Genomic DNA, 25,000 nt, shown 5'->3' with positions numbered 1-25,000 from the left:
TCCATGTCTCAAATAAGGCAGGAACTCGAGTCAAGAATGTAGGCATCATGTCAGCTTGTTGGGTGACCGGCACAGACCTTCAAGATGTTATAATGATCAGAGTTGAGTAGGACATTGATCAAGTTAATGTTACAATAAAGGCGCTTTCAATATGACATATTGAGTCTATAGTGCTGTGCATCTGAGAGAAGCCAATGATGCTGGAAAATCACACTGCCTGGACTGTAGCCCTGATCTCACCACATGAAAGAGATGAAGAGAAGTGATATATTTGTAGGTTGAGGATTGAGAGCCTCCACACAAGTCTCCAGTGGATCCTTGAAACAAACCAGTACTTGTGCACTGGAAGCCATTTTTTCATTCTGTTGCACAATTTAAGGTTTGGGCAAGGTAGTATCTAGACCATGCACCAGGGCAAGTTACAAGGTCTCCCTCAGTCAAGATTTTCTCCCAATCTTCACGTACCCTTTTGTACAGCTGTCCCTGTTAATCCCATCAGCTTTGAGGCACCCCAGTTTACCATCAAACTTTTTTTATTTGACAGTCAAATTCTCCTCCTCAGTCACCAGGCCATCATATTTATTCCCCATTATTGATAACTACATCCAGAAGTCAGGGTGATGGTGGCTTGCAAAACATAAAACCTTCCTTCCATTGTAACCCATGCCCTCCCATTCATGGCCTCCTTCACAGTCATTATCCCTTTGCATTTCAGTGCAATAGTTCAATCCCCATCTACCCCAACATAGCATGGATACATCTCGATTACAAGTTGATGACAGACCATAGCCTACTCCTTGGACTGAAAACAGACAAATGCCCTTGACCGAGTGCGATGACCCCAGTCCTTCTGCACCTGATTAAAGACTACTTCTCTTAGATATCAGACATAGCCTTTTTATTGAAGCATGTGCAGCGTGTTTATTACTTAGCTGCTGCCAAATGCTGTGGGCACAACATTGACATGGAATACGAACAGTGACATGTCTGCTCTTGACTATTTGCTGCTGGCATCTATGACAAGTTACCATCCTTCTGTCTGCTATAAGAAGAAAGGCAAGCCAGAAATGATGAGAGCCTTTAGGTTCTCAAATGAAATGGTGAAGTGCAAAAAGGTAAATGATAGTAGAAATGCTGCAAGCAGCTGAGTTAGTTCAAAGAATATGAGCACTAAGAAAGCAAACTATGAACTGAGATGATTTCTGCAGAGACACAAGAGATGGGTGTGTTCCTATTCAGAGTAACCTGGTAGGAGCATTGCCATGTAAGGTATCCGAGCTGCAAACTGCAGTAATTAAGCGCAGTTGCGTTATCCGAATTAGTTCACAATTGGCCATGACGAAGTGGGGAGGCTGGTGTTTTGCTGATACCATTAAATCTTTAAAAAAAGGAGGAAAAAAAAAGGACATTCTTTCCCCCGCGGCTTTAAGAATCCAATGTTTTCATTCGCCGTAGTGTCCCAAGCTTCTCACCACTGCCCACTCTGAACAAGGTGCCACCCACACAAAATACATCCACTAAGTGAAGGTCTACATCAACTACAGTTCAAAGCACAAAGGTGTAGACACAACCCCTACAAAGATGCAAGTTTATCCAACAGGTACGGCAGACAATCTGAGGGTTATGCTTGGACTGGACCAGTGGCACAGCAAAGTTTAAACATGATGTATGCTATAAATGAGAACACCTAGAGATTTCTATAGGAACTGAGCTTGATGCAAATTCAAGTTATGCAAAAGGGATTTCTGAAAACAATTTTTACCCAACTGTATCAGTTAGACTTTTAAAAAAAAAAAAAATCCTGTCTTCAAGTACAGGAGTGCAAGTACACTGTTTGTTGAAAGTGGCGTCACAGGTGGGTACGCTGATGAAGGTGGCATTTAGCATGCAGGCCTTCATCGGTCAAGGCATTGAGTACAGGAATTGGGACATTATGTTACAGTTGTATAAGCTGTTGGCAAAGCTGCACTTGGAGTATTTTGTACAGTTTTAGTTACCCTGTTACAGGAAAGACATTGTAAAACTGGAAAAATGAGCAAAGAAGACTTGAGGATGTTGTCACAACAGGTAGGCCTGAATGATAGGGAGAGATCAGTCAGAATAGGACTTTATTCCTTGGAATAGAGGAGAATGAGGAGTGACCTTGTCGAGGCGTATAAAATCAAAAGGGGCATAGATAGGATGAATGCATAGTCTTCTGCCCAGGTATGGGGAATTGACAGATGGAGGACATAGGTTTAAGGCAAGAGGGGATAAATTAAAGAAGGACCCGAGGGACAACTTCTTCACACAGAGTGGTGCGTATATGGAATGGGCTGCCGGAGAAAGTGGTTGAGGCAGGCACAATAGCAACATTCAAAAAATATTCAGACAGTTACACAGATGAGAAGGGTTGAGGGGGATATGGACCAAATGTGGGCAAATTCGAACTAGCTGAGTGAGCACTATGGTCAGCATGGACCAGTTTGGGCCAAAAGGGCCCATTTCCACGCTGTATTACTCTAAGAATTTAAGTTGCTCTTATATTCATCATTTCAAAGATGTTTAATCACCCAAAACAATTAATAAGCTTAATCCTCCCTCAATCTTGGCCCTCTGGCTTTCTACAAACTTCAGACAATATTTAACAAATTAACAACTAAACTGGATCAGAGATAGTAGGAACTGCAGATGCTGGAGAATCTGAGAGAACAAGGCGTGGAGCTGGATGACCACAGCAGGCCAAGCAGCACCACAGGAACAGGAAGGCTGACGTTTCGGGCCTAGACCCTTCTTCAGAAATGGGGGAGGGGAAGGGGGTTCTGAAATAAATAGGGAGAGAGGGGACGATGGATAGAGGAGAAGATAGGTCAGACAGGCGGGGATGGAACCAGTAAAGGTGAGTGAAGGTGGGGAGGTAGGGAGGAGATAGGTCAGTCCAGGGAGGACGGACAGGTCAAGGGGGCGGGATGAGGTTAGTAGGTAGGAGATAGGGGTGGGGCTTGAGGTGGGAGGAAGGACAGGTTAGGGAGGCGAGGACGAGCTGGACTGGTTTTGGGATGCGGTAGGGGGAGGGGAGATTTTGAAGCTTGTGAAATCCACATTGATACCATTGGGCTCCAGGGTTCCCAAGCGGAATGGAGTTGCTGTTCCTGCAACCTTCAGGTGGCATCGTTGTGGCACTGCAGGAGGCCCAGGATGGACATGTCGTCTGCGGAATGGGAGGGGGAGTTGAAATGGTTCGTGACTGGGAGGTGCAGTTGTTTAGTGCTAACCGAGTGTAGGTGTTCTGCAAAGCGGTCCCCAAGCCTCCGCTTGGTTTCCCCGATGTAGAGGGGGTCACAACAGGAACAGCGGATGCAGTACACCACATTAGCAGACGTGCAGGTGAACATCTGCTTGATGTGGAAAGTCTTCGTGGGGCCTGGGATGGGGGTGAGGGGGGAGGTGTAGGCGCTAAACTGGAGCAGGATCTATACTGATCTGTGGACAAAACTTCTGGTCACATTATCAGAAGGAGCGATTGCACTGAAAGGGTTACACGAGATTTAGGAGGACGTTGTCAGGACTGGAAAATTATGGCTATACAGAACAGTTGCAAAGGAGTAAGGTAAGGGATATTTAACCGAAGAAGTGCATAAAAAATGAGGGGTCGAGATGTTTAGGAAGGATCCAGTTTCCATAACCAATTGCTTAATAACCATGTGTGTAGATTAATGTAATTGATAGAATGATTAGAAGAGAAACAAAGAAAACCTTTTGCCCAATTAGTGACAGAAAATCCGGAACCTATCAACTATACAGGGTGCTAAAGGCAGAAATCTGCCTCGTAACTGAAAAGCACTCAAGATATGCATGGAAGTCCTGTAAACCAAGAACTCGAAGACTGGACAGACTGGTTAGTTCTTCTGTTAGCGCGGACGCACGTTCGCACACGGCTGAGTGACCTTCTTCTGTGCTGTGAATTTCAAGGATTCTATGACAAATCCAAACTCACTTCTACATATTTCAACATGCAAATCAATGCATTAAAATGAATACTCATAGTAAAATTACAGTAACCTGTTACAGGAAAGCCTACAAAATCAGACAAACAATAACGTGACTCAGTGCAAAAATAACAAAACTAAAATCATCTAGACATAAATCTGATATCTGGATTTGACAGTTAAAAGAAATCCACAAGATAAATCAAACAAACCAGATTCATGACAAAATTTGCTCCAGATGGGCAGACCCAATTCTAAATCAGTTACGAGTGGTGTACCTCAAGGATCTGTTTTGGGGCCACTGCTGTTTGTCATGTTTATAAATGACCTGGATGAGGGCGTAGAAGGATGGGTTAGTAAATTTGCGGATGACACCAAAGTCAGTGGAGTTGTGGATAGTGCGGAAGGATGTTGCAGGTTACAGAGGGACAAAGAAAAGCTGCAGAACTGGGCTGAGAGGTGGCAAATGGAGTTTAATGCGGAAAAAAGTGTGAGATGATTCACTTTGTATTCCTGTTACTCCTTCCAGAGTACTGGGCTAATGGTAAGATTCTTGGTAGTGTGGATGAGCAGAAACATCTCGGTGTCCATGTGCATAGATCACTGAAAGTTGCCACCCAGGTTGATAGGGTTGTTAAGAAGTCGTACGGTGTGTTAGGTTTTATTGGTAGAGGGATTGAGTTTCGGAGCCGTGAGGTCATATTGCAGCTGTACAAAACTCTGGTGCGGCCGCACTTGGAGTATTGTGTGCAGTTCTGGTCACCGCATTATAGGAAGGATGTGGAAGCATTGGAAAGGGTGCAGAGGAGATTTACCAGGATGTTGCCTGGTATGGAGGGAAGGTCTTATGAGGAAAGGCTGAGGGACTTGAGGCTGTTTTCGTTAGAGAGGAGGAGGTTAGGAGGTGACTTAAGAGAGACATCCAAGATGATCAGAGGATTAGATAGGGTGGACAGTGGGAGCCTTTTTCCTAGGATAGTGGTGGCTAGCACAAGGGGACATAGATTTAAATTGAGGGGTGATAGATATAGGACAGATGTCAGAGGTAGGTTCTTTACTCAGAGTAGTAAGGGCGTGGAATGCCCTGCCTGCAAAAGTAGTAGACTCGCCAACTTTAAAGGGCATTTAAATGGTCATTGGATAAACATATGGATGATAATGGAATAGTTTAGGTTAGATGGGCTTCAGATTGGTTTCACAGGTCGGCGCAACCGAGGGCCGAAGGGCCCGTACTGCGCTGTAATGTTCTATGTTCTATGTTCTAACCCATCACCAAGATCACGGCTGAACCAATAATCCTCAACTCCACATGACCCTTGATTCACTTACTGATTAAAAAGCTGTCTATTTAAGACCATAAGAGCTAGGAACAGAAGTAGCCTCTCAGGCCATTGCAAGGATGAATGGATGAATTCCTGAGAGCTACATAAAAGGTGACAACATTACACGTCACAATAAACTATCCCTCTTGCACGTACAATAGTGGGACATCCTTGCATAAGTTAGCACTGAAACAAATAGGGACTGGCCCTGAATACAAGTCTGACCAAGCATCAAGGACTTTAAGCAGGTTGTGGAATTACTCTGCATGACCGCAATCTACAAACCTCATATGAAAGCTTTCCATAAAAAAATACCAAGAGTGATTAAATATTTGGGAATGACAAAAACTATTTTCCTTGTATCAAATTAATATTACAAATCTTATACTTTAAAAAAAAAGGGTAAAGAACTTACTTTTGCAATTTTTCCCATGTCTTCCAGAGTTGCTCTTTCATTATCAAACTGTGTGTAGGCATTTTCGATCCTGGCAATAAGTGCATCTACATCAAGGTTTCTTTTTGGACAACCTTGAGGGAAATAAAACTTTGGAATGCACTCACTCAGAGCTGGAGGCAAGGGGTTCTCCTTTTTTGCTTGAACCTGCAAGAAATAAAACATTCAGCATTTAGCTTAAAATGCATGCAACCAAGTCAGTCATTAAGCCATCAAATTTGCTGTTTTCACAGACCATCGACAATCCAGCCTATAACGAACTCTATCCCAACATCTTAACACCCAAGGAAAGTTTCTGCATAAAACTTGCCAGTTCTCCCTAGTTCAGTGCGATTATGTCATTCTTCACAGCATGACACTTGGCTCAAATCCCATCCCAGAGTCAGCAGCATCAAAACTAGGCCGAGATGCCAGTGTATTAGAGCAGTGCTGAATTGTCGGATGCGCCAAATTTCAGATGAGATATGTTTAACTATGGCTTAATCTGGTATTTTGGGTAAAAGACAAAAACAGATGATGTTTTCTTTGAATCATGCTAAGGTGTGTTATAACTAGTAGCCTGGCCAATATTTATTTCTCAATCAAAATAAATGAGATTTCTGGACATTACATTGTGGTATATAGGATTTTATGCAAATTAGCTGCAGCATTTTTACACTAGTTCAAAAGTACAGTCTTACTTGATTGTGAAGGAGTTTGGAAAATTTAAATGCCACAAAAGGCATTAAGGATAGCTATGCCTTGAAGAACCACAAAAGTATTTTTTAAAAACGTAAAAGATTGAGAAACACTAACAAAATTTAGTCCACTAAGTGGATTGTGAATTCTTCCAATCCTCTATGATGCTTCTCCACTATTACTTTATGACTGGTTATCATTTACGGGCACAGGTGCCCATCATCCACTACTGACAGCATCTTGAAGAATTTTAAGCTAAATGCTAAATGTTTTATTTCTTGTTTAATGATCCACCTATTCACTTACACTTGACAAATTGACAACATTCCTTGGAACACTTAGCATCCAGGTGAAGCTTAAAGAACTAATGTTTAAACAAACATATTTCACATCCATGCACTCTTCATATTTTAACATGACATGGAGGTTCCATGCATAAACAGTATATACAATTTCCAATAAAGAGACTTCAGAAAGAGAGAAATGGTACTGTTGCAAGGTATTTACAATCTCTATTATATACCAGAGTTGGATCTGGACCACAACTGTAATACTGCAACAAGCACAGAATGTAGGCAAACAAAACACTTTCAACATACTGGATAGCAAGCGCTCTAAGGAACATGTAGAAATGCTAAGTATTCTCAAATAAAGAGAAATATCATACTTCCTACACACATTGTTTGGAAAATTCAATGGTTTATATTATTTTCTTCTTTCCTTTAAATACAAAGTATAGTGTACTGAAACTGGAAGTGGCTGAAAGAATTCCGGAGATCTAAATAGGAACTCAGCAGCAGAGCAGGACAACCAATATGATGATGATTGGAATGTGGGGTAAATCGGTTCAGTCCATTCCTGATAACCTTTCATTCCTTGAATACCAAAGGATCTGTCTACCTCTGCTTCCACTAACGTTTGAGCAAGACTGATGGCACTCAGAAATAAATTTATCTTTATCTAGTCTTAAATGACTCCTTAGTTCTGGATTTTCCTGCAAATACCCTTTCCACATGTATCCCATCCAGACTGTGCAGATCTTTCATTTCAATCAAATCACTTCTTGCTCCAAGCCTTGTAGGTACAGGCACAGCCTGTCTAATGTTTCCTCATAAGATAACCGACCCAAAAAAACATTCTTAGAATTGCTCTCATTGCAGTTACGTCCTTCCTTAAAACAAGGAGGCCAGTATTCCACACAGTACTCCAGATGTGGTCTTACTACTTACTAACACCTTGTACAACAGAAGTGTGTGTGTGTCATAGAGTCATAGAATAATACAGGATGGAAACAGGCTCTTTGGTCCAAAAAAGTGGTCCAGCTGACCATGGTGCTCACTTAGCTAGTTCCAACTGCACTGAAGTTGCCCCTCAGGTCCTTCTTAAATATATCCCCTCTCCTTTAAACCTATGACCTCTAGTTTTCAATTCACCACCCCTGTGAAAAAGGGTATACACATTCATCCTATGTCCCTCATGATTTTATACACCTCAATAAGGTCACCCCCCATTCTCCTCCGTTCCGAGGAATAAAGTCTTATCCTGGCCAACTTCTCCATATAACTCAGGATTATTAGACCTGGCAAGAACCTAGTAAGTCATCTTTGCTTACTTTCCAGTTTAACTATGTCTTTTCTATAACGGTGACCAAAACTGTACACAATACTCCAAGTGTGGCCTCACCAACAACTCACAACTGTAACATAACGTTCTAACTCCTGTACTCAATGCCTCAACCAATGAAGGCCAGAATGCTAAATGCCTTCTTCACCACACTGTCCACCTGTGATGCCACTTTCAACGAACTGTGTACTTGTCCCTCTGTTCCACAACACTCCCCAGGACATTACCATTTACTGTACAAGTCCTACCTTGGTTTGACTTTCCAAAATGCGATACTTCACACTTCTTTATCTCTTATATTCAAGTCCCTATGCAATAAAATTAGAATATTCCACTAGCTTTCCTAATTAATTACTCTATGCATAACAACCTTTCACGATTCATGCACAGGGACACCCAGATCCTTCCGCTTCTCAGGGCTCTGCAATCTTTGACCATTTAAAATAACATTAGATATTCTTCCTGCCAAAACGGACAACTTTGCATTTTCTTACATTTCAGTCCATTTGTTAGATCCTTGCCTCCAGGTATCACATTTGAACACACTGTCCATCCTTGTATTATTTTCTTTTCACAACTCACTTTCATACTTCTCTTTGAGTCATTAACAAATCTAGGAGCCTTAAATTTTGGTCACTTCTTCCAAGGTATTTACAGACAACTGTAAAATGTTAAACTCCTAGTACTGATCCTTGTGGCACACCACAAACACCCACCTTGCAAACAAGAAAATGACCCATACAAGCCATGTTTCCTGTTAGCTAACCAATCTCCTATCCATGCCAATACATTATCCTCCACATCATGACCTTGTACTTTCTGCAATAATCTTTGATTTAGCACTTCATTAAATGCCTTCTGGATTTCTAAGTACAGTACATCCACTAGTTTTTCTTTTACCTCCAGCATATTACGTCCTCAAAAGAAGTTTAACCAGTTTATTAAAACATTTTCCTTTCACAAAACGCCAATTACCTTGAACTTTAAAAGGGCCCGACTGTAATGCCTTCAATGGCTTCTAACATTGCCCTTGTGACCTAGTTTATCTATTAAAAATTAAAACTAAACATCAACTATTTCACTAGCGACTTCTTTTAATTTCCTAGGATGAAGTTCATCAGGGACTTGTCTGCCCAGAGCTCCAAGATTGCTTAATATCTAAGTGCTTAGTAATTCTAATTTTCTGGAGTTCCCTCCATCCCTTCCATTTCCCGATTTACAGCTATTTCTGAGATGTAACTTTTATCCACTATAGTGAAGGCTGATACAAAATACCTGCTAAATTCATAGTTATGCATGTATATAGCACCGTCAAGGCAACAAAATTTTTTGAACTGCCTGATAAAGACAATAGGCAAAGTTAAAATAGGACTTGGATTTCTACATGGTCTTTAGTGTAGAAAAATGGTTGCAGAAATCTTGCGCTTCAAAGCGGAAAGGAACAATGAATGGCGTATCAACCTTTCCCTGCTTAGGGATAGTGATGTATGGATATTTACAAAGCAATGGGTGGGGAAAGAAGAAATAAATTTATATAAATAGATCTGCAATTTGAAGACAGTCAATACGCAAAAAGATTCTTGTGTCACAGAGCAAGTATAACACACTGCAAACTTCCCAACAATTCTTCAGCTGCTGGAGGAACGGACAATGTATTCTGCAATCCGATTCCATATCGGGTAACAACAGACAGCTGTCTGCAATGGCAAACGTCCAGTTTCCTATTTGCACTGCATATGCACATCAAAAAAGTATTTTCTTTTCTCCAGCGAAATGCCAGATAAAATGTTAAGTGAGATAATTTCCTAGGAGGTTTAGGGATTATTTACAAAAGAAAAAAAAAACATGCTCCCTGTAACTTGGAAGAGAAGCAGCAAGTTTTAAGTCTAGCCTCCATTCCTCCCTCCCCAAAAGCATCAATATCAGATCAACATTTCATTTGTTTTTATTCCTTTTAGATACAAGGATCATCATCAACCACTGTACACGGCCCTTCTTCACCTCTCAAAAAGTTCAGAAGGTTTGGAATATCCTCCCCAAGTTGGACTGCCCTCAGAAATTTATCACCATTCTCTGTATACTTGTGGATGATATGATCCTCATCAACAGGAATACCACTGAGCCACCTCGGTAAAAACTGGAGTCAAAGACAACTGCACCAGTGCAAATACTGCACTTCACCACCAGCGAATTAAATCACAAGCACATAGATACATTTACACAACACATTGTTCAAAATATATTCCTTCAATGTAAAGTCAAAAGAACTCCCAACCTCTGTCACAGCTTCAGATGTTGCTTTTGTGCATGCTCATTAACTCCAATACTCCACAGTAGTCTACAGATGGTGTGGTGGTTGTATAATGGTAATGTCACTGGACTAAATCCAGCTCTGGGAATAAAAACAAAGTGCTGGAGAATCTGCGATAACAAGGTGTAGAGCTGGATGAACACAGCAGGCCAAGCAGCATCAGAGGAGCGGGAAAGCTGACGTTTCGATGGGGGAGGGGAAGAGGGGGATAGGATAGGGATAGGGATAGATGGATGGAAGGTGGATTGGTCAAACAGTTTCAGGGCCGAAGAGATTACCAGAGGGTTGCAGTGGGAGACAGATCAACCAAGGTCTTTCCGGTGGGAAGAGGGTAACTTCTTCAAGGTAGGCATCCTTAGAAGAGGCTTCGCAGTGGGGTTAAAATTGATTCAGAGATAGTAGGAACTGCCGATGCTGGAGAATCTGAGATAACAAGGTGTAGAGCTGGATGAACACAGCAGGCCAGCCAGCAGAGGAGCAGGAACGACGGACTGCATTCACGCTCTCTGCTCAGATTCTCCAGCATCGGCAGTTCCTACTGTCTCTGAATCAGTTTTAACCCCACTGCGAAGCCTCTAAGGATGCCTACCTTGAAGAAGTTACTCTCCACCCTCTGAAAAGACCTCAGTGGATCTCTCCCACTGCAACCCTCTGGTAATCTCGTTGGCCCTGAAACTGCTCGACCAATCCACCTCCCCACCCTCTCTCTCTATTTATTTCAGAATCCCCTTCCCCTCCCCCATTTCTGAAGGGTCCAGACCCGAAAGGCCAGCTTTCCTGCTCCTCGGCCTACTGTGTTCATCCAGCTCTACACCTTGTTATCTCAGATTCTCCAGCATCGGCAGTTCCTACGATCGCTGGAGAAACTCAACTAGTTTGGTAACGCCTGTGGAGAAAGAAACAGACTTAATGTTTCGAGTCTAATGACTCTTCTTTGGAACCCCAGCAATTAGAGATGGGCAAAAAACAGAAGTAGAAAATGAGAAGTAGGCTGTTCAGCCCTTTAAACCATTAAGAACTATTATGGCCGTTCGTCCAATTTTACTAGTTTCTGCTTTTCCCTATATCCTTTGATTCTTTCAGCCCAGAGTACAGCTGGCTTAGTCCATGACACACATTTCCTGTAACAAATAAAAAACCTCGAACAGAGTTCTAGGTCATTTTCTCATATGATTCAGAGAGGGAGTTGGCAATGCATCTTGGGAGTTTCCTTTTGACAAAGGCAGACATGGACAGTCAAACTCATCCTTGCCTTCAACATGCCGGCTCAGCCTTTGGCAGATTATGAAAAAACAGTAATTGAAGGATACCAGCCAGTCATGATCACTGTGCTCCTGTTTGTTTCAGGCACGTGGACAACCTACACGAGTCACTTTAAAGCACTAGTGAGGTACTAAGACTATCATCGTCACAAGATCCTGCTAAACTGATTGTAAGAAAGATGGTCCAACATCAGTATCGTTTCTTAAGCCAGCTTGACCGACACTAAAACCGAAACGTCAGCCTTCCTGCTCCTATGATGCTGCTTGGCCTGCTGTGTTCATCCAGCTCTACACCTTGTTATCTCACTAAAAAGATGCTAATCACTGCTGGGCAGTACAAGTCATTTCTATAAATGACACTGGACCCCTATATAAACTTCTCTATTTAGAACTTGGCTGTGGCAGGAGACTCCTAGGGTGACAGCACTAATGATCTAGAGATGCACAAGAAAAATTTATACTGCAGAATACATTGAGTTCAGATGGTCTCATGCACATTATCTGCTCTAACTAGGAAGTCAGTGACCAAGGGTTGCCAATTTAAGATTGCAAGTGAAAGAGCAACGAGAAAGGTTAAAAAAATGCTCTACAGGGAGGTTTGCTGTGTTTGGAAAGCTTTGCTAGAATCTCTGCTTCAGCTCCACTCTATTGTCATTTTCGATGGAGTAGTGGATGCGTATTTGAAGCAAAACTGAGTTATGGCGCACAAGACAGTAGAATTAGTTTTGATTTGCTCCAACAGATAGGCAACTAAATGGCTCAGCTCTTGAGACCAAAAATTCCACCCCAGTTTGTCATTTCTGCTGCCATTTACATAATGGCACTTCTAAACATACTTGTTTTCCTCTTTGGAAGGTTCATAAGTTGATTAGCCATGTGACCCCAGCCCTGCACTGTATAGAACTCCGAGCTTCAAAATCAACAAAATAAAAAAAAAGTCCCTCATCCTCAACTTAGGTGAAGTCACACGTAACCTGTCTCCATCTCATGCAGAAGGCTGGAAACGTTTAACTTGGCAGTTACTACAGTTGAGCATTTCAGATTTGTATTTAACAATTGAGTGTTCATTACATCCATGATATTTTTTCACTATATATTAGCTCCTGCAAAGCTAACCTTGAAGTCCATAGAATGTTAAAACAACACATTCTGAATCCAACCAGAGAACAGATGCTACTAGACCTGGCAATGTGCAATGAGAACATTTACTTTGGGAATTGCATCTCTAGGTACCAGCAATCAAAATTTCACATTTAGTTTGAGGTAGAGAGGAGTCGGTCCAAGACTAACATTTTAAACATGAACAAGATCATTTGAGAACATGAAACTAGAGCTAGCTAAAGTGAATTGGCAAATTAGGTTGATGATATATCAATAGAAATGCAGTAGCAGACATTTCAGAAGTTATCTATTCTGCATATTTTAACAAGAGAAAGATGTCAAGGGAAGCACCCACCATCTATGGCTATCTGAAAGCATTAAAAATAGCATCACACTGAAAAGAAAAATGAAATAATTGCACAGAGTCAGGCAGCAGAATATTAAAAAAAGATTGACTAAGAAGTTAACAAGGAGAATGGAAAAATTAAGGGTAAAGTAAAAGCTAGCTAGAAATATAAAAACAGAGAATTTCAACTGATATTTAAGCAACATTAACAAAAAGTGAACACTGGTTCTTGAATGGAAGACCTGGGCCATTATCTCATCTGTCTGAGGCACTCAGCACTAAAATGTCCTTAAACAGCTTTTGATTTTAGTTGTATTCATGTTCATGTTCTGGTATATTTCAACTGTCCATCTGCTAATTCATCTCTCCCTCTGTACACGTCCCCATGCTATGCCATTTCGTATCATTCAATTGTTTAATTGTTTAATACCACATCACTGCCTCATACAGGCGACCAAAGTATTACATTTGATTCAAATATTACTGTTCTGGCATTAAAAAAATCACAACCCATTAAATGCCTTTGTGACAGAAATCAGATTTCCTGTCTCTAAACTTCTACTTGTGGGTTTTCTTCTCATTTCTTCAGTGCCTTAAAGGCAACACATTTATTTTGCTTCCAATTATTACAGGACAGTAGTCAGTTTAGTGCACTAGAATCCACATACTGATTAGATTAAAATTTATAAATTCCTGAAGAAAGGATTTTTTTTAAAAAAAGAGAAAGTTGAGCTGTACTTTTTAATTCTTCCATTGCAAGGCCAGCATTTGATGCCCAACCATAATCACTTGAGCAGATGCCAGTGAATTAGCTTTTTGAATATGTGCAGTGATAGCAAAGGAGTAGTGATCTAGTTCCAACTTAAGATAGCGTGACTTGGAGAGGAATTTGTACTCCCCAACTTTTTCCAGGACACGTGTACCTTCCCCTTTATTCACTTCACTGGTTTCTTCATTGGCACAGCAGCTGAGTGGTTAGCACTGCTGTCTCAGTGCCTGGGAGATTGGTTCGGTTCCACCCTTGGTTGACCATCTGTGTAGAGTTTGCACGTTCTCCTTGTGTCTGTGTGGATTTCCTCCCACAATCCAAAGACGTGCAGGTTAGGTGGACTGATCATGCTAAATTACCCATTTTTGGAGAGTTCGTGTGGACTCAGCAGGCCGAACAGCCTGTTTCCACATCGTATGGATTCTACGGATAATTTTACTAAAGGTCACCAGCTTCTAGTTCACTTGAAGCTTGAAATGAAGTGTCCTGGCTAATATCCAGGTTTGGGGGGGACAAGTGACAAGTAATATTCACATCACACATGCGCCAGACAACGACCATCTCCAACAAGAGACAATCTATCCACTCAATATTCAACAGTATTACCATCACAATCTCCCATATCATCCTGGGGGTTATCAGTGTCTGGAAACTGAACTGGATGATCCATATAAATACTGTGACTACAAGAACAGGTCTGAAGCTAGTTGAATAACTCATCTTCCAACTTCCCATAGCTTGTCCACCACTAACAAGGCAAGTCAGAAGTGTGACGGAAAACTCCCTACTTGCTTGGATGAGTGCAGCTCCGATAACACTCCAGAAGCTGGACACCAGATTAGGGACAGTCAACACCGTGTTGAGTGGGAAATCATATCTCATTAATTTCAGTTTTTTGAAGAAGTAACAAAGAGGATTGATGAGGGCAGAGTGGTGGATGTGATCTACATGGGTTTCATAAGACGTTCAACAATGTTCCTCATGGTAGACTTGTTGGCAAAGTTAGATCACACGGCATACAGGGAAAGCTAGTTTTTGGATACAGAACTGGCTCGAAGGTAGGAGACAGAGGGTGGCAGTGGAGGGTTGCTTTTCAGACTGGAGGCCTGGGACCAGCGGTATGGAACAAGGATCAGTGCCAGATCCACCGCTTTTTGCCATTTGTATAAAAGTGATTTGGATGTGAACATAGGAGGTACGGTTTGTAAGCTTACAGATGACACCAAAATCGGAGGGGAGTGAAGGTTACTCAGTGCATGCAAATCACCCGTCAGGAGTGGCAGATGGAGTTTAATTTTAGACGAACGGGAGATGCTGAATTTTGGAAAGGCAATTCAGGCCAGGACTTATACGGTTAATGGTAAGGTCCTGGGGAATGTTGCTGAACACAGTTGGAGTTCAGGTCCATAGTTCCTTCAAAGTGGAATCACAGGTAGATAGGATAGTGAGGAAAGTGTTTGGTCCACTTGACTAGATCGTTCAGTGCATCGAGTATAGGAGTTGGGAGGTCATGTTGCAGCTGTACAGGACATTGGCTCAGCCACTTTTGAAATACTGCTTGCAATTCTGGTATGCCTCCTATAGGAAGGCTGTTGTGAAGCTAGAAAAGGTTCAGAGAAGATTTACTAGGATGTTGCCAAGGTTGGAGGGTTTGAGCTATAGGGAGGAGCTGAATAGGCTCAGGCTATTTTCCCTGGAGCAGGGAAGGCTGACGGGTGACTCTATAGGAGGTTTATAAAATCATGAGGGCATGCATAGGGTAAATAGGCAAGGTCTTTTCTCCAGGGTGGTGGGAGTCCAAAACTAGAGGGCATAGGTTTAAGGAGAGAGAGGAAAGATATAAAAGGGACCTAAGGGATTTTTTTTTTTTTTTTTGCAGAGGGTGGTATGTACATGGAATGGAGCTGCCACATGAAGTGATGGAGGCTGGTACAATTACAACATTTAGAAGGCATCTGGATGGGTATATGAATAGGAAAGGTTTAGAGGGATATGGGCCGAAGGCTGGCAAATGGGACGAGATTTTTACAGCGTATCTGGTCGGTATGAAAGAGTTGGATCAGAGCGTCTGTTTTCATGCTGTATATCTCTACGATTATCTAGGACAAAGCAACCTGTATAGTTTGCACCACATTCATAAATATTTACATAAATATCCGACACCAATATGCAGTAGCAGCAATGTGCGCAATCTACACGATGCGATGTAGCAATTCAACAAGGCCATCTAGAAGAACAAGGGCAGCAGTTACATGGGATCACTATCACGTGTAAGTTGCCCTCCAAGCCACTCACCATCCTGACGTGGCCATTCTTTCATGGTTACTGGGTCAAAATCCTGGAATTCTCTCCCTAAGAGCATTGTGGGTTTACATACAGCACATGGAGTGGTTCAAGGGGCCAGCTCACCATCATCTTCTCAAAGGCAACTAGGGACAGGCAATACACGCTGGCTAGCTAGTGTTGCCCATGTCCCCTAAGAAATAAGAAACAAAAATTGCTGGATTAAAGTCCTGGCATTCACTACCTAACATCAAATGAACACAATTAGTGGTTCTAGGAGGATATCCACTTTCACTCTTCATAGAATCATAGAATCCCTACAGTGTGGAAACAGGCCCTTCGGCCCAACAAGTCCACACCGAACCTCAGAGCATCCCACCCAGACCCATCCCCCTATAACCCACCTAATCTACACCTCCCTGAATACTACAGGCGATTTAGCATGGCCAATCCACCTAACCTGCACATCTTTGTGACTGTGGGAAGAAACCAGAGCACCCGAAGGAAACCCACGCAGAACACGGGGAGATTGTGCAAACTCCACACAGACAGTTGCCTGAGGCTGGAATTGAACCCGGGTCCCTGGCGCTGTGAGGCAGCAGTGCTAACCACTGTGCCGTCCCTTCTAGGGTAACCAGAGAAAAGATGCAACTTAGTCAGCAAACCATGTTGCAAATAAATAAGATGACTATATGAAATAATAGCTTCAGATGATGAATGTTTCTCAAAAGTTTTCGATTAATGCATTTTTAATATTTTCATGTTATCGTGGTGTGCCTCGTTTGGTTTGGGTGAATTTCTGGGGTCAAAGTGAAGTATACTAAGTGGAAATTGGGGTACTGAGTACCAATGATGAGTCTCAGATAAGGTATAACAACTTGAACAATTCAATATGAAGCTCTCCGACTTAAATCCGAAAGAACTGCGGATGGTGTAAATCAGAAACAAAAGAATAGAAATTGCTGGAAAAGCTCAGGAGGTCTGGCAACATCTGTGCAGAGAAATCAGAGTTAGCATTTTGGGTCGAGGTGATGTCCTAGTGGTATTATCGCTGGACTGTTAATCCAGAGACCCAGATAATGTTCTGGGGACCTGGGTTCAAATCCCACCATGGCAGATGGTGGAATTTGAATTCAATAAATATCTGGAATTAGGAGTCTAATGATGAACATGAATCCATTGTCAATTGTCAGAACAACCCATCTGGTTCACTAATGCCCCTTACGGAATGAAACTGCCGTCCCTATCTGTTCTGGACTACATGTGACTCCAGACTCTCAGCAATGTGGCTGACTCTTAACTGCCCTCTGGACAATTAGGGATGAGCAATAAATGCTACCTGGCCAGCGATGCCCTCATTCCATGAATGAATAAAGAAAAGAAAAACTGACTGGATGAGCACTTTAGTTATCCCTAGTTTCCCTGAAAAAGGTGGCGGCTGTGCTTCACCACAAATCAGAACAAATGCAATTAACCACAAATGAACAGACAAATGATATTCCAAATAAAAGGAGGTAAATTTCACTTTAGATTGCCAATGCAACAGAGATACATCTTATATATCCACAAGCACCCTCATCACCATCCATCGATCTGGCAGCATACACAATTTCTCAGTCCTTCCAACTCAACTGATTAAGCCCTGGAGTTGCATTCACTATCAGATGCACACCATATAGTGTAGTGGTAATGTCACTGGATGAGAAATTCAGAACCCCAAGTTAATGTTCTAGGGACGTGGGTCTGAATCGCACCATGATGAAACGTGAATTCAGTAAAAATCTGGAATGAAAAGCTAACCTAATGGCACTCATGTAACCACTGTTGATTGTTGTAAAAACCCATCTGGTTCACTAATCTCCTTTAGGCCAGATCAGAATTTAAAAAGCAATGTGGCTGACTCTTAATGCTCTTGAGCAATTAGTGATAGGTAGTAATTGATGGACTAGCTAGTGATTCCCAAATCCCATGAAGAAGTAATTAAAAAAAGATGAATCAAAGAGGTTGATGGTTTAATGCACAGGCTGACTTAAAATGTCTAGGTTTTAATTGCCATTATGGAGATATGGCCAAAGGGTGAATATCTAATGATATTCAGCATTTAGAGATGAATAGGCAAAAGAGGAGGTAGATCTTGAGGATGAAATCATTAAGAGATGATATTATCTCCAAGTATCGAGATGTAGAAACAGTTTGGGTGAAGCCAAGAAATAGTAAAGGGCAGCAGACATTGGTGGCAGTTGCTTATAGGCCAAACCGTTGTGGTAATGTTGGGCAAAGTGTAAATGAGGACATTCGCAATGCATTTAAATGTAGGTAATGGGTTGGTTAGTAATGCAGTGTGATGCCAACAGTATGAATTCAATTCTTGTACCAGCTGAGGTCATCAAAGGTCCCATCTTCCCAACCTTGCCCCAGGTGCCATAACCTCAGGTTAAATTCACTAGTTGTTGTCTCTAATTAAACAGGAATTCTCTATTTCAGAGGGCTGTGGAAACGCAAATCAATCATCGAGCATGTCCAAGACAGAAATCAATAGATTTTGGGAGACTAATGGCATCGAGGGATATGGAGATATTGCCACTTTCCCACAACAGGTGTTGTGTGATTTGTGAGAGGTAAATGAACAACAATGATCTAACTGAACAGCAGAGTAAGCTCAATAGGCCTGCTCTGTCGCTATGTGGCAGGTACTGTTAACATAGACAGCACAAAGCTATGAACACTTTCACTTGGATTATGTTAGTCTTGATTCGGTCATGTCATGATAATGGTTAGAAAGAAAATGAACTAACTTCCATAATCTGTTTTTAATACTAGAGACCTCTCATGAACTAAAATGGTTTTAAAAGGTCAATCACAGACTTAATAAAAATCGGAAGGACTGTGGATGCTGTAAATCAGGAACTAAAACAAAAATTGCTCGAGAAGCTCAGCCGGTCTGGCAGCATCCATGAAGGAAGAAACAGAGTTAACGTTTCGGGGCCGGGGACCCTTCCTCAGAACTCCTGTTTTTGTTTTTGTTCCTCTGTTAATCAGAGACTTAAAACGGCTGCAACGATCACCTGACCACAGACTGAGGCAAATTCAGGAAGCTAAATGGGATATACAAAACTGTCTGAACTCAAATCATTTAACCTAAAGACACAAACCAGTCAAATGAATAAAGGTGTCAAGAAACTGGTATCTTAGGCTACAGTTTGCATGTGCCTGATAAGTCGCATACATTTAGACACGAACGATTGCCAGTAGGATATCAAGCTTTAGTGGGGGTGACCACAGATCCAAACTTGGTAATACGCAGACACTCTACTTCAGCAGTTGCTGTTGAGCAGTACAGCAGAAAGAAATATGGACTCATAACAGTAAGAATTGGAAGTCTCTTTCTCTTCCTGTTTCCTCATTAATTCATCTCTCCTCACCTGATAGCAACAGTAGGTAAATAGGGTTCCTTTTCAAATGAACTAACACTGCTTAGTTCACAATCAAGTCCTCTGGTATGAGCCCTTAGTACTTTTGTATGCCTGAACTACTTGGTCTACTTTTTAGGATTCAATCCGTTTTAGCTTGCTTAAGCATCACTTCCCAAAAAACATGTAGAACTGTATTTTTCCTGTCACTCGCCAAAAATAAAATTGGAACTTTTCATACCAGCTTTGCTAGCTTCTTCTCAAATGGTTTTCCATTTTGTCTGCATTTCTGTGCTGACACCTTCCAGTTTTCCTGCTTGTAGTTCTCTTGTGTATGGCCACACAGCTTTTGCCTCAACTTCCTTCCATTTCTTGATATGAAGACAATTACAAAGGTTGAGATAGATTTTTTAAAATCAGAAAGGCAATCAAGGGTTAGAGAAAAGGCAGGAAAGTGGGAGTTGAGAATTATCAAATGTTATTGGACCCCTCCATAAAAAATTAAATTGGTATATATTTTTCAAAAATTCACCATCTTAACTCCTTAAAATGGATGAAACAATTTGAACTAATTCCTCTGCAGAAATTACAAGCCTACGACCCACTAGCTTTCAGAAAATCAACTTGGAGTCCACACAATTCCTGCTATTTTTAATAATACTATATTATGAATATTATGTATTCTAGTAATGACTCAAGAGTTTATTTAAAAAGACTGTATTTCAGACAAAAAGAAATGTAAAGACTTCAATAGTTACAAGAATGAGTTCTATATCAGATATAATTCTACTACTTCATTATAGTAGCTTTGACCAAAAAAATGTAAGTGAACAATATGAAGCCAGTACAATCCAGATTAACTGCAACCCAACGAAGTTGGTGACACTTTACTCAGCTTAACCAAACATAAGGGTCCAGAACCTCAGTGAAAACATGCATTGAATTACTCTGAAAATTATAGATACATAAAATGTATAAAACCTTCAAGATAACCAAATGTTTACTTTCTATGCAGGAGACAGAATGAGAAATATTGTTCAACTGCTTCACTCTAGATGAGGTTCTTGCAGAATTACCATGAAGCAAATGCTAACTTTTCTTTTGAAGAAAGCATTTGAACAAAGGATTCTGGAAAAGAGAAAGCAAACCACTTCACAAAAACAGAAATGTAAATTTTGCATGCTGCGTCTAACCTAGCGCTTTTCTTATTCAACTCAAAAACTCACTTTATTGAAAGTCTTGTAACAATTTCCCATATTGTAATTACGACAACAATGTGCATTTATATAGAAGCTTTAGTGTGATAAATTAAAAGACTGAGGTTGCAAACTGGTCCAGTCTGAAACTGGAAAGAACTGGAAACCAGTGTCAGTATCTACACAAGCTCTATTTCCCAAAATGTGGCTTTGGTCTTTCCATGTATAATTGGGGAAAAAAATGGTTTCACTAGTTGGCCAAGTAGTTTGACAATATGGGAGCAGTGGAAGGGGTGAGCAACATGATCACATTGCAACTTTCCCAGCAATGTAAATATACCAAGAATACTGGGCTAGATATTACAGTCAGTAGAACAGCTGCCTGTAGTACTTTCATGCACTGTTTCACTGTAATTTATAGTAATCAGTGATCCATTTCAGGGGCCCTCTACATTGGATCCAGGGTCGTCTTTTCAACAAATCAGATTGAAGAACCCATTCTAGGACAACTGTAAACAAAGTGTACACTTGATTTATGTACGTAAAATTTTGGACAGAAAACAAAATCCTAGTGAGAACAAAGATAAAGTTAAGAATTATAGAATCCTTATAGTGTGGAAGCAGGCCATTTGGCCCATCAAGTCCACATCCACCCTCATAAGAGCATGGCCTCCCATCCCACCTACCCATGGCTGATCCACCTAGCCTGCACATCCCTGGGCATGGCAGGCAATTTAGCATTGTCAATCCACCTAACCTGCATTTCTTTGGACTGTGGGAGTAAACCAGAGTACCCGGAGGAAACCAACACTGACATGGGGAGAATGTGCAAACTGCACACAGACAGTTGCCCAAGGTTGGAATCAAACCTGGGTCCCTGGTGCTGTAAGGCAGCAGTGCTGGCTGAACCACCTGTGTCGCCCCAAGGAGGAAGAGACAAACATTTTAAAAAACTCCAACAATAAATCAAAATCTGAAGGTTCAAGACTATTTATAAAAAAGGTGACTTTTCTGTGCCAGCCATATTGTTTGGTAACAACCAAGATTTATTATGCTGTTAGAAATACAAATATACTTGTATGGATAAAACACTTAACCGAGTTAAGTAGGTATGTACCACAAGTTCATGCCTTCCACCAATAGTTATAAGTGCAGCAAAACTTGGGGAGGTGAAGGGCAATGTAGATAGCAACTTCTTGATTTTTGAGGGCATAGATCTAGGATGAGAAGGGAAAATTAAGAGGGACATAAAAAGGGGCAATTTTTTTTCCCCCCACACAGAACATGGCACGTGCATGGAATGAAGTGCCAAAGGAAACGGTGGAGGCTGGTACAATTACAACATTTAAAAAGGCATCTGGATGGGCTTATGAATGGGAGAGGTTTAGATGGATATGGGCCAAGCACTGGAAAATGGGATTAAATTTGGGATACCTGGTCAACATGGATGAGTTGAATCAAAGGGATCGGTTTCTGTGCTGTACATCGCTATGAATTTATTCTGGGGACAGTTAGCTCAGTTGGCTGGTGGCTCTTTGCAATGCACAGTAAAGCCAACAGGATGGGTTAAATTCTAGAGGTTACCATGAAAGGACTTTCTGCCTCACCCTCTCCCTTTGTCAGAGGTATGGTGATGCCTGGGTTAAATCACTACCAGTCATCTCTCAAACGTGACAGCAGTCCTATGGTCCACTCGGACTATGGTGACTTCACCTTTGGATTCATTCTCTAAGTTCCTGCCTGACTTACTCCACAATAATAGTGCATATTGATACACCCACTAGTACTCCAAATAAACCCTGGCTGATGTACTTACAGCTTTTTAAGCTATAAAAGAAACTTGCAAACTGAAGATTAAAGAATACATCGAGAATGGATACAATAGGATCCAGTTATGGCCGAATAAACAAAAAATAAACTCCTACCTAGTGACAAACAACAGAATTCTTAGCTTATAAAAAAAATGAAATAACCATTAGTAAACAAGGACAAACAAACAATTTGTGAATATAATGTATTGCAGCTATACGGTCTCAATTTTCCACATGACAAGGCAAATATTAAGAATTTGCTGAGCAGGATAGTCAAAAATTCCAAGGACGGGAGGGGTTAGACAAAAACGGTAAATGAAGCTACTGCAGGTGCAGCATGCATTTACTAACTGCTAAGCACAAACTTTACAAATTTCAACAATTTCACCCAGGCTCGACAGAGATCTCTTTTGTCCCCTTTTTTTGGAAGCAAAAGGTACCCAGCAAAAATAAAAAAAAACTTTATGTATTGTCAATGAAGATTAAGTGTCACAGTACATAAATCTTAAGTAGCCAAAATTATTTTGTGAAGAATTCAAGTTTGGTAGTTAAATACTGCTTACCAATTTTATACAATTTACTTAAAACATAGCTTCTTAAAATACAATTGTCTGTTTATTTACAAGTAAAGACAGTAACACCTAAATGATAAAACCATGTCACTCAATTCTATTCCAAATATACAATTAATTATTAGGTCCCGAGTCACTAATGATTCACAGTGCACATGGTTTCTTCAAAATTTAATTTTAAGACAAAGAAAAACTAAGCCCAACCTGGACTTGCTGAAAAGCCTTCAGCCTCTTCTTAAATCTCGATGGAAAGACAAGATCACATCCCTGGGCTAGTAAAGCCAATTCTTTCCGGAGGTCTGGATCTTGCCGCAGTGAAGTATCTTTAATCATCATTGTCAAAGATTGGGCAAGTAAACAGACTTAGATTGGAAATAGTTTTTCAAAATCAAGTCCAACTGAAAATGAAAGATGAATTGTGGCAACAAAACAAAAAGCTTCCTTGCAGCTTCATTAAACCTACTGTGCTGCAATATTCAGAGTAGGCTTAACATAGTCTTCATACATCACAGATTCTTGGCTTAGGCAAAGTACAAATCTGGAGAGTCACTTCAGGCTCTGTCTTTTTTGCAGGCCACATTCCAAAGCCTTAATGGGTGGTTGCGAAAAGAAACAAACCTGTTGTTATTTGGGAGCCAGTCATGCAGACACAGGCGATAATCAATCCAGCCAAAAACTACGGCGATATGAAAGAATGCTCAGAAGCTCAGCTTTCACAGCAGCATCTTGCTGCCACTTGACTTCAGTTACAGACTACATAGAGTAGCTTGATTGACTGAAATTTCCAGCTGTGGGCCAATCATTGTCAGGTCAATCAAACAAGTTTCACTTGCCTTGTTGATTCTGCATCTGAATGTGGCCTCTAGCACGTTTGCAAGAGTTGCAACTGCGTAATTCATATCAACAGACCACCTGTTTGTTACAGCAATAGCAGGCTTGAACTGAATTTTTGTGATGGCCAGAAGTTTGCTTCAGAGAAACTTCTCATGCAAGACAAAAAGGCTAACCCCAATACTTAATCACCTTTCTATTACTTTTCAGTTTGACTGCCAAATTGATCTGTTGTTTTGTCATTTAAAAAGGAAAATGTGCCAGTAGAATATGTTTTAGTATTTAAAAAGTTATTTTTCCCAGCAAGAGATGGAGAACTCAATGGTAAAAATAATTTTGGATCTAATAATCCCAGCTAATTCAAAAATAATATCGGTATGTTCTAAGAGTTGTAGTTAAAATGGTTGCAAGATCCTGCGCATCACAGAGTAAAAGAAATCAGAAGGGGTATCTTTCACTGATTTTGTTCCACCACCTCTTACTCAGGGGCATCAAACCAATTTACAACAACGGAAGAGCTAAGCTACCTCCTAGAAGGATTTAAACATTAAATGAGAAAGGACATTCAGGAACAAGCATCTTCAAACGCCTCTTGTATAAGGTTTGGAACTCCAAGACAAAAAGCCTGGAGTTTGCTGCTATAACAATGGTGAAAGCCCATTTTTGCTGTCACTATAACTAGGAAACTGTCAACAATACCTGCTGTTTGCAAAAAAAAAAAAAAAAACAAATTCAGAACTTGCTGTCAGTAAATTCCTGCTCCCATAAGTCGGTGCATTATCGAAGATAGAGCAGACTGTAATTCTTCAGAAATTGTTAGAACGGACATGAACTTCCTTTCTTTGCCGGAATAATGTTATAACAAGGCCACAAAAGTTATGTATTGTTGAACGAGTTACAATATACAACCAAGTAATACTGAATTATAAACAGCCTCTCTGGCCCTGAAACCATTGCATCATCCATCCTAACTGAAAGAGATCACTTTCTAAAAACTTTGTGACACAGCACAGATAAAACTATATTAATCTGGTCACATTGAATGGTAAACTTGATCGGGAAT

The 25,000-nt window shown here is 40.9% G+C and overlaps 1 protein-coding gene across 6 annotated transcripts in view; it reads right to left on the bottom strand.

Annotated features, from left to right (window-relative positions):
* Positions 1 to 25,000, bottom strand: part of ppp2r3b (protein phosphatase 2, regulatory subunit B'', beta) — a 119,819-nt gene that overhangs the window by 53,066 nt on the left and 41,753 nt on the right. For all 6 annotated transcript variants that reach the window (XM_048597736.1, XM_048597735.1, XM_048597734.1 and 3 more), the window contains exon 3: positions 5,706 to 5,891. In XM_048597736.1, the coding sequence (XP_048453693.1) occupies positions 5,706 to 5,891 (186 nt within the window). The remainder of the gene's footprint in view (positions 1 to 5,705; positions 5,892 to 25,000) is intronic.

This window comes from Rhincodon typus, chromosome 6, assembly GCF_021869965.1.
Source record: "Rhincodon typus isolate 14 chromosome 6, sRhiTyp1.1, whole genome shotgun sequence".
NCBI classification, from domain to species: domain Eukaryota; kingdom Metazoa; phylum Chordata; class Chondrichthyes; order Orectolobiformes; family Rhincodontidae; genus Rhincodon; species Rhincodon typus.
Note: the sequence above shows the minus strand (reverse complement) of the source record. Positions and strands in the feature narration are given on the sequence as shown.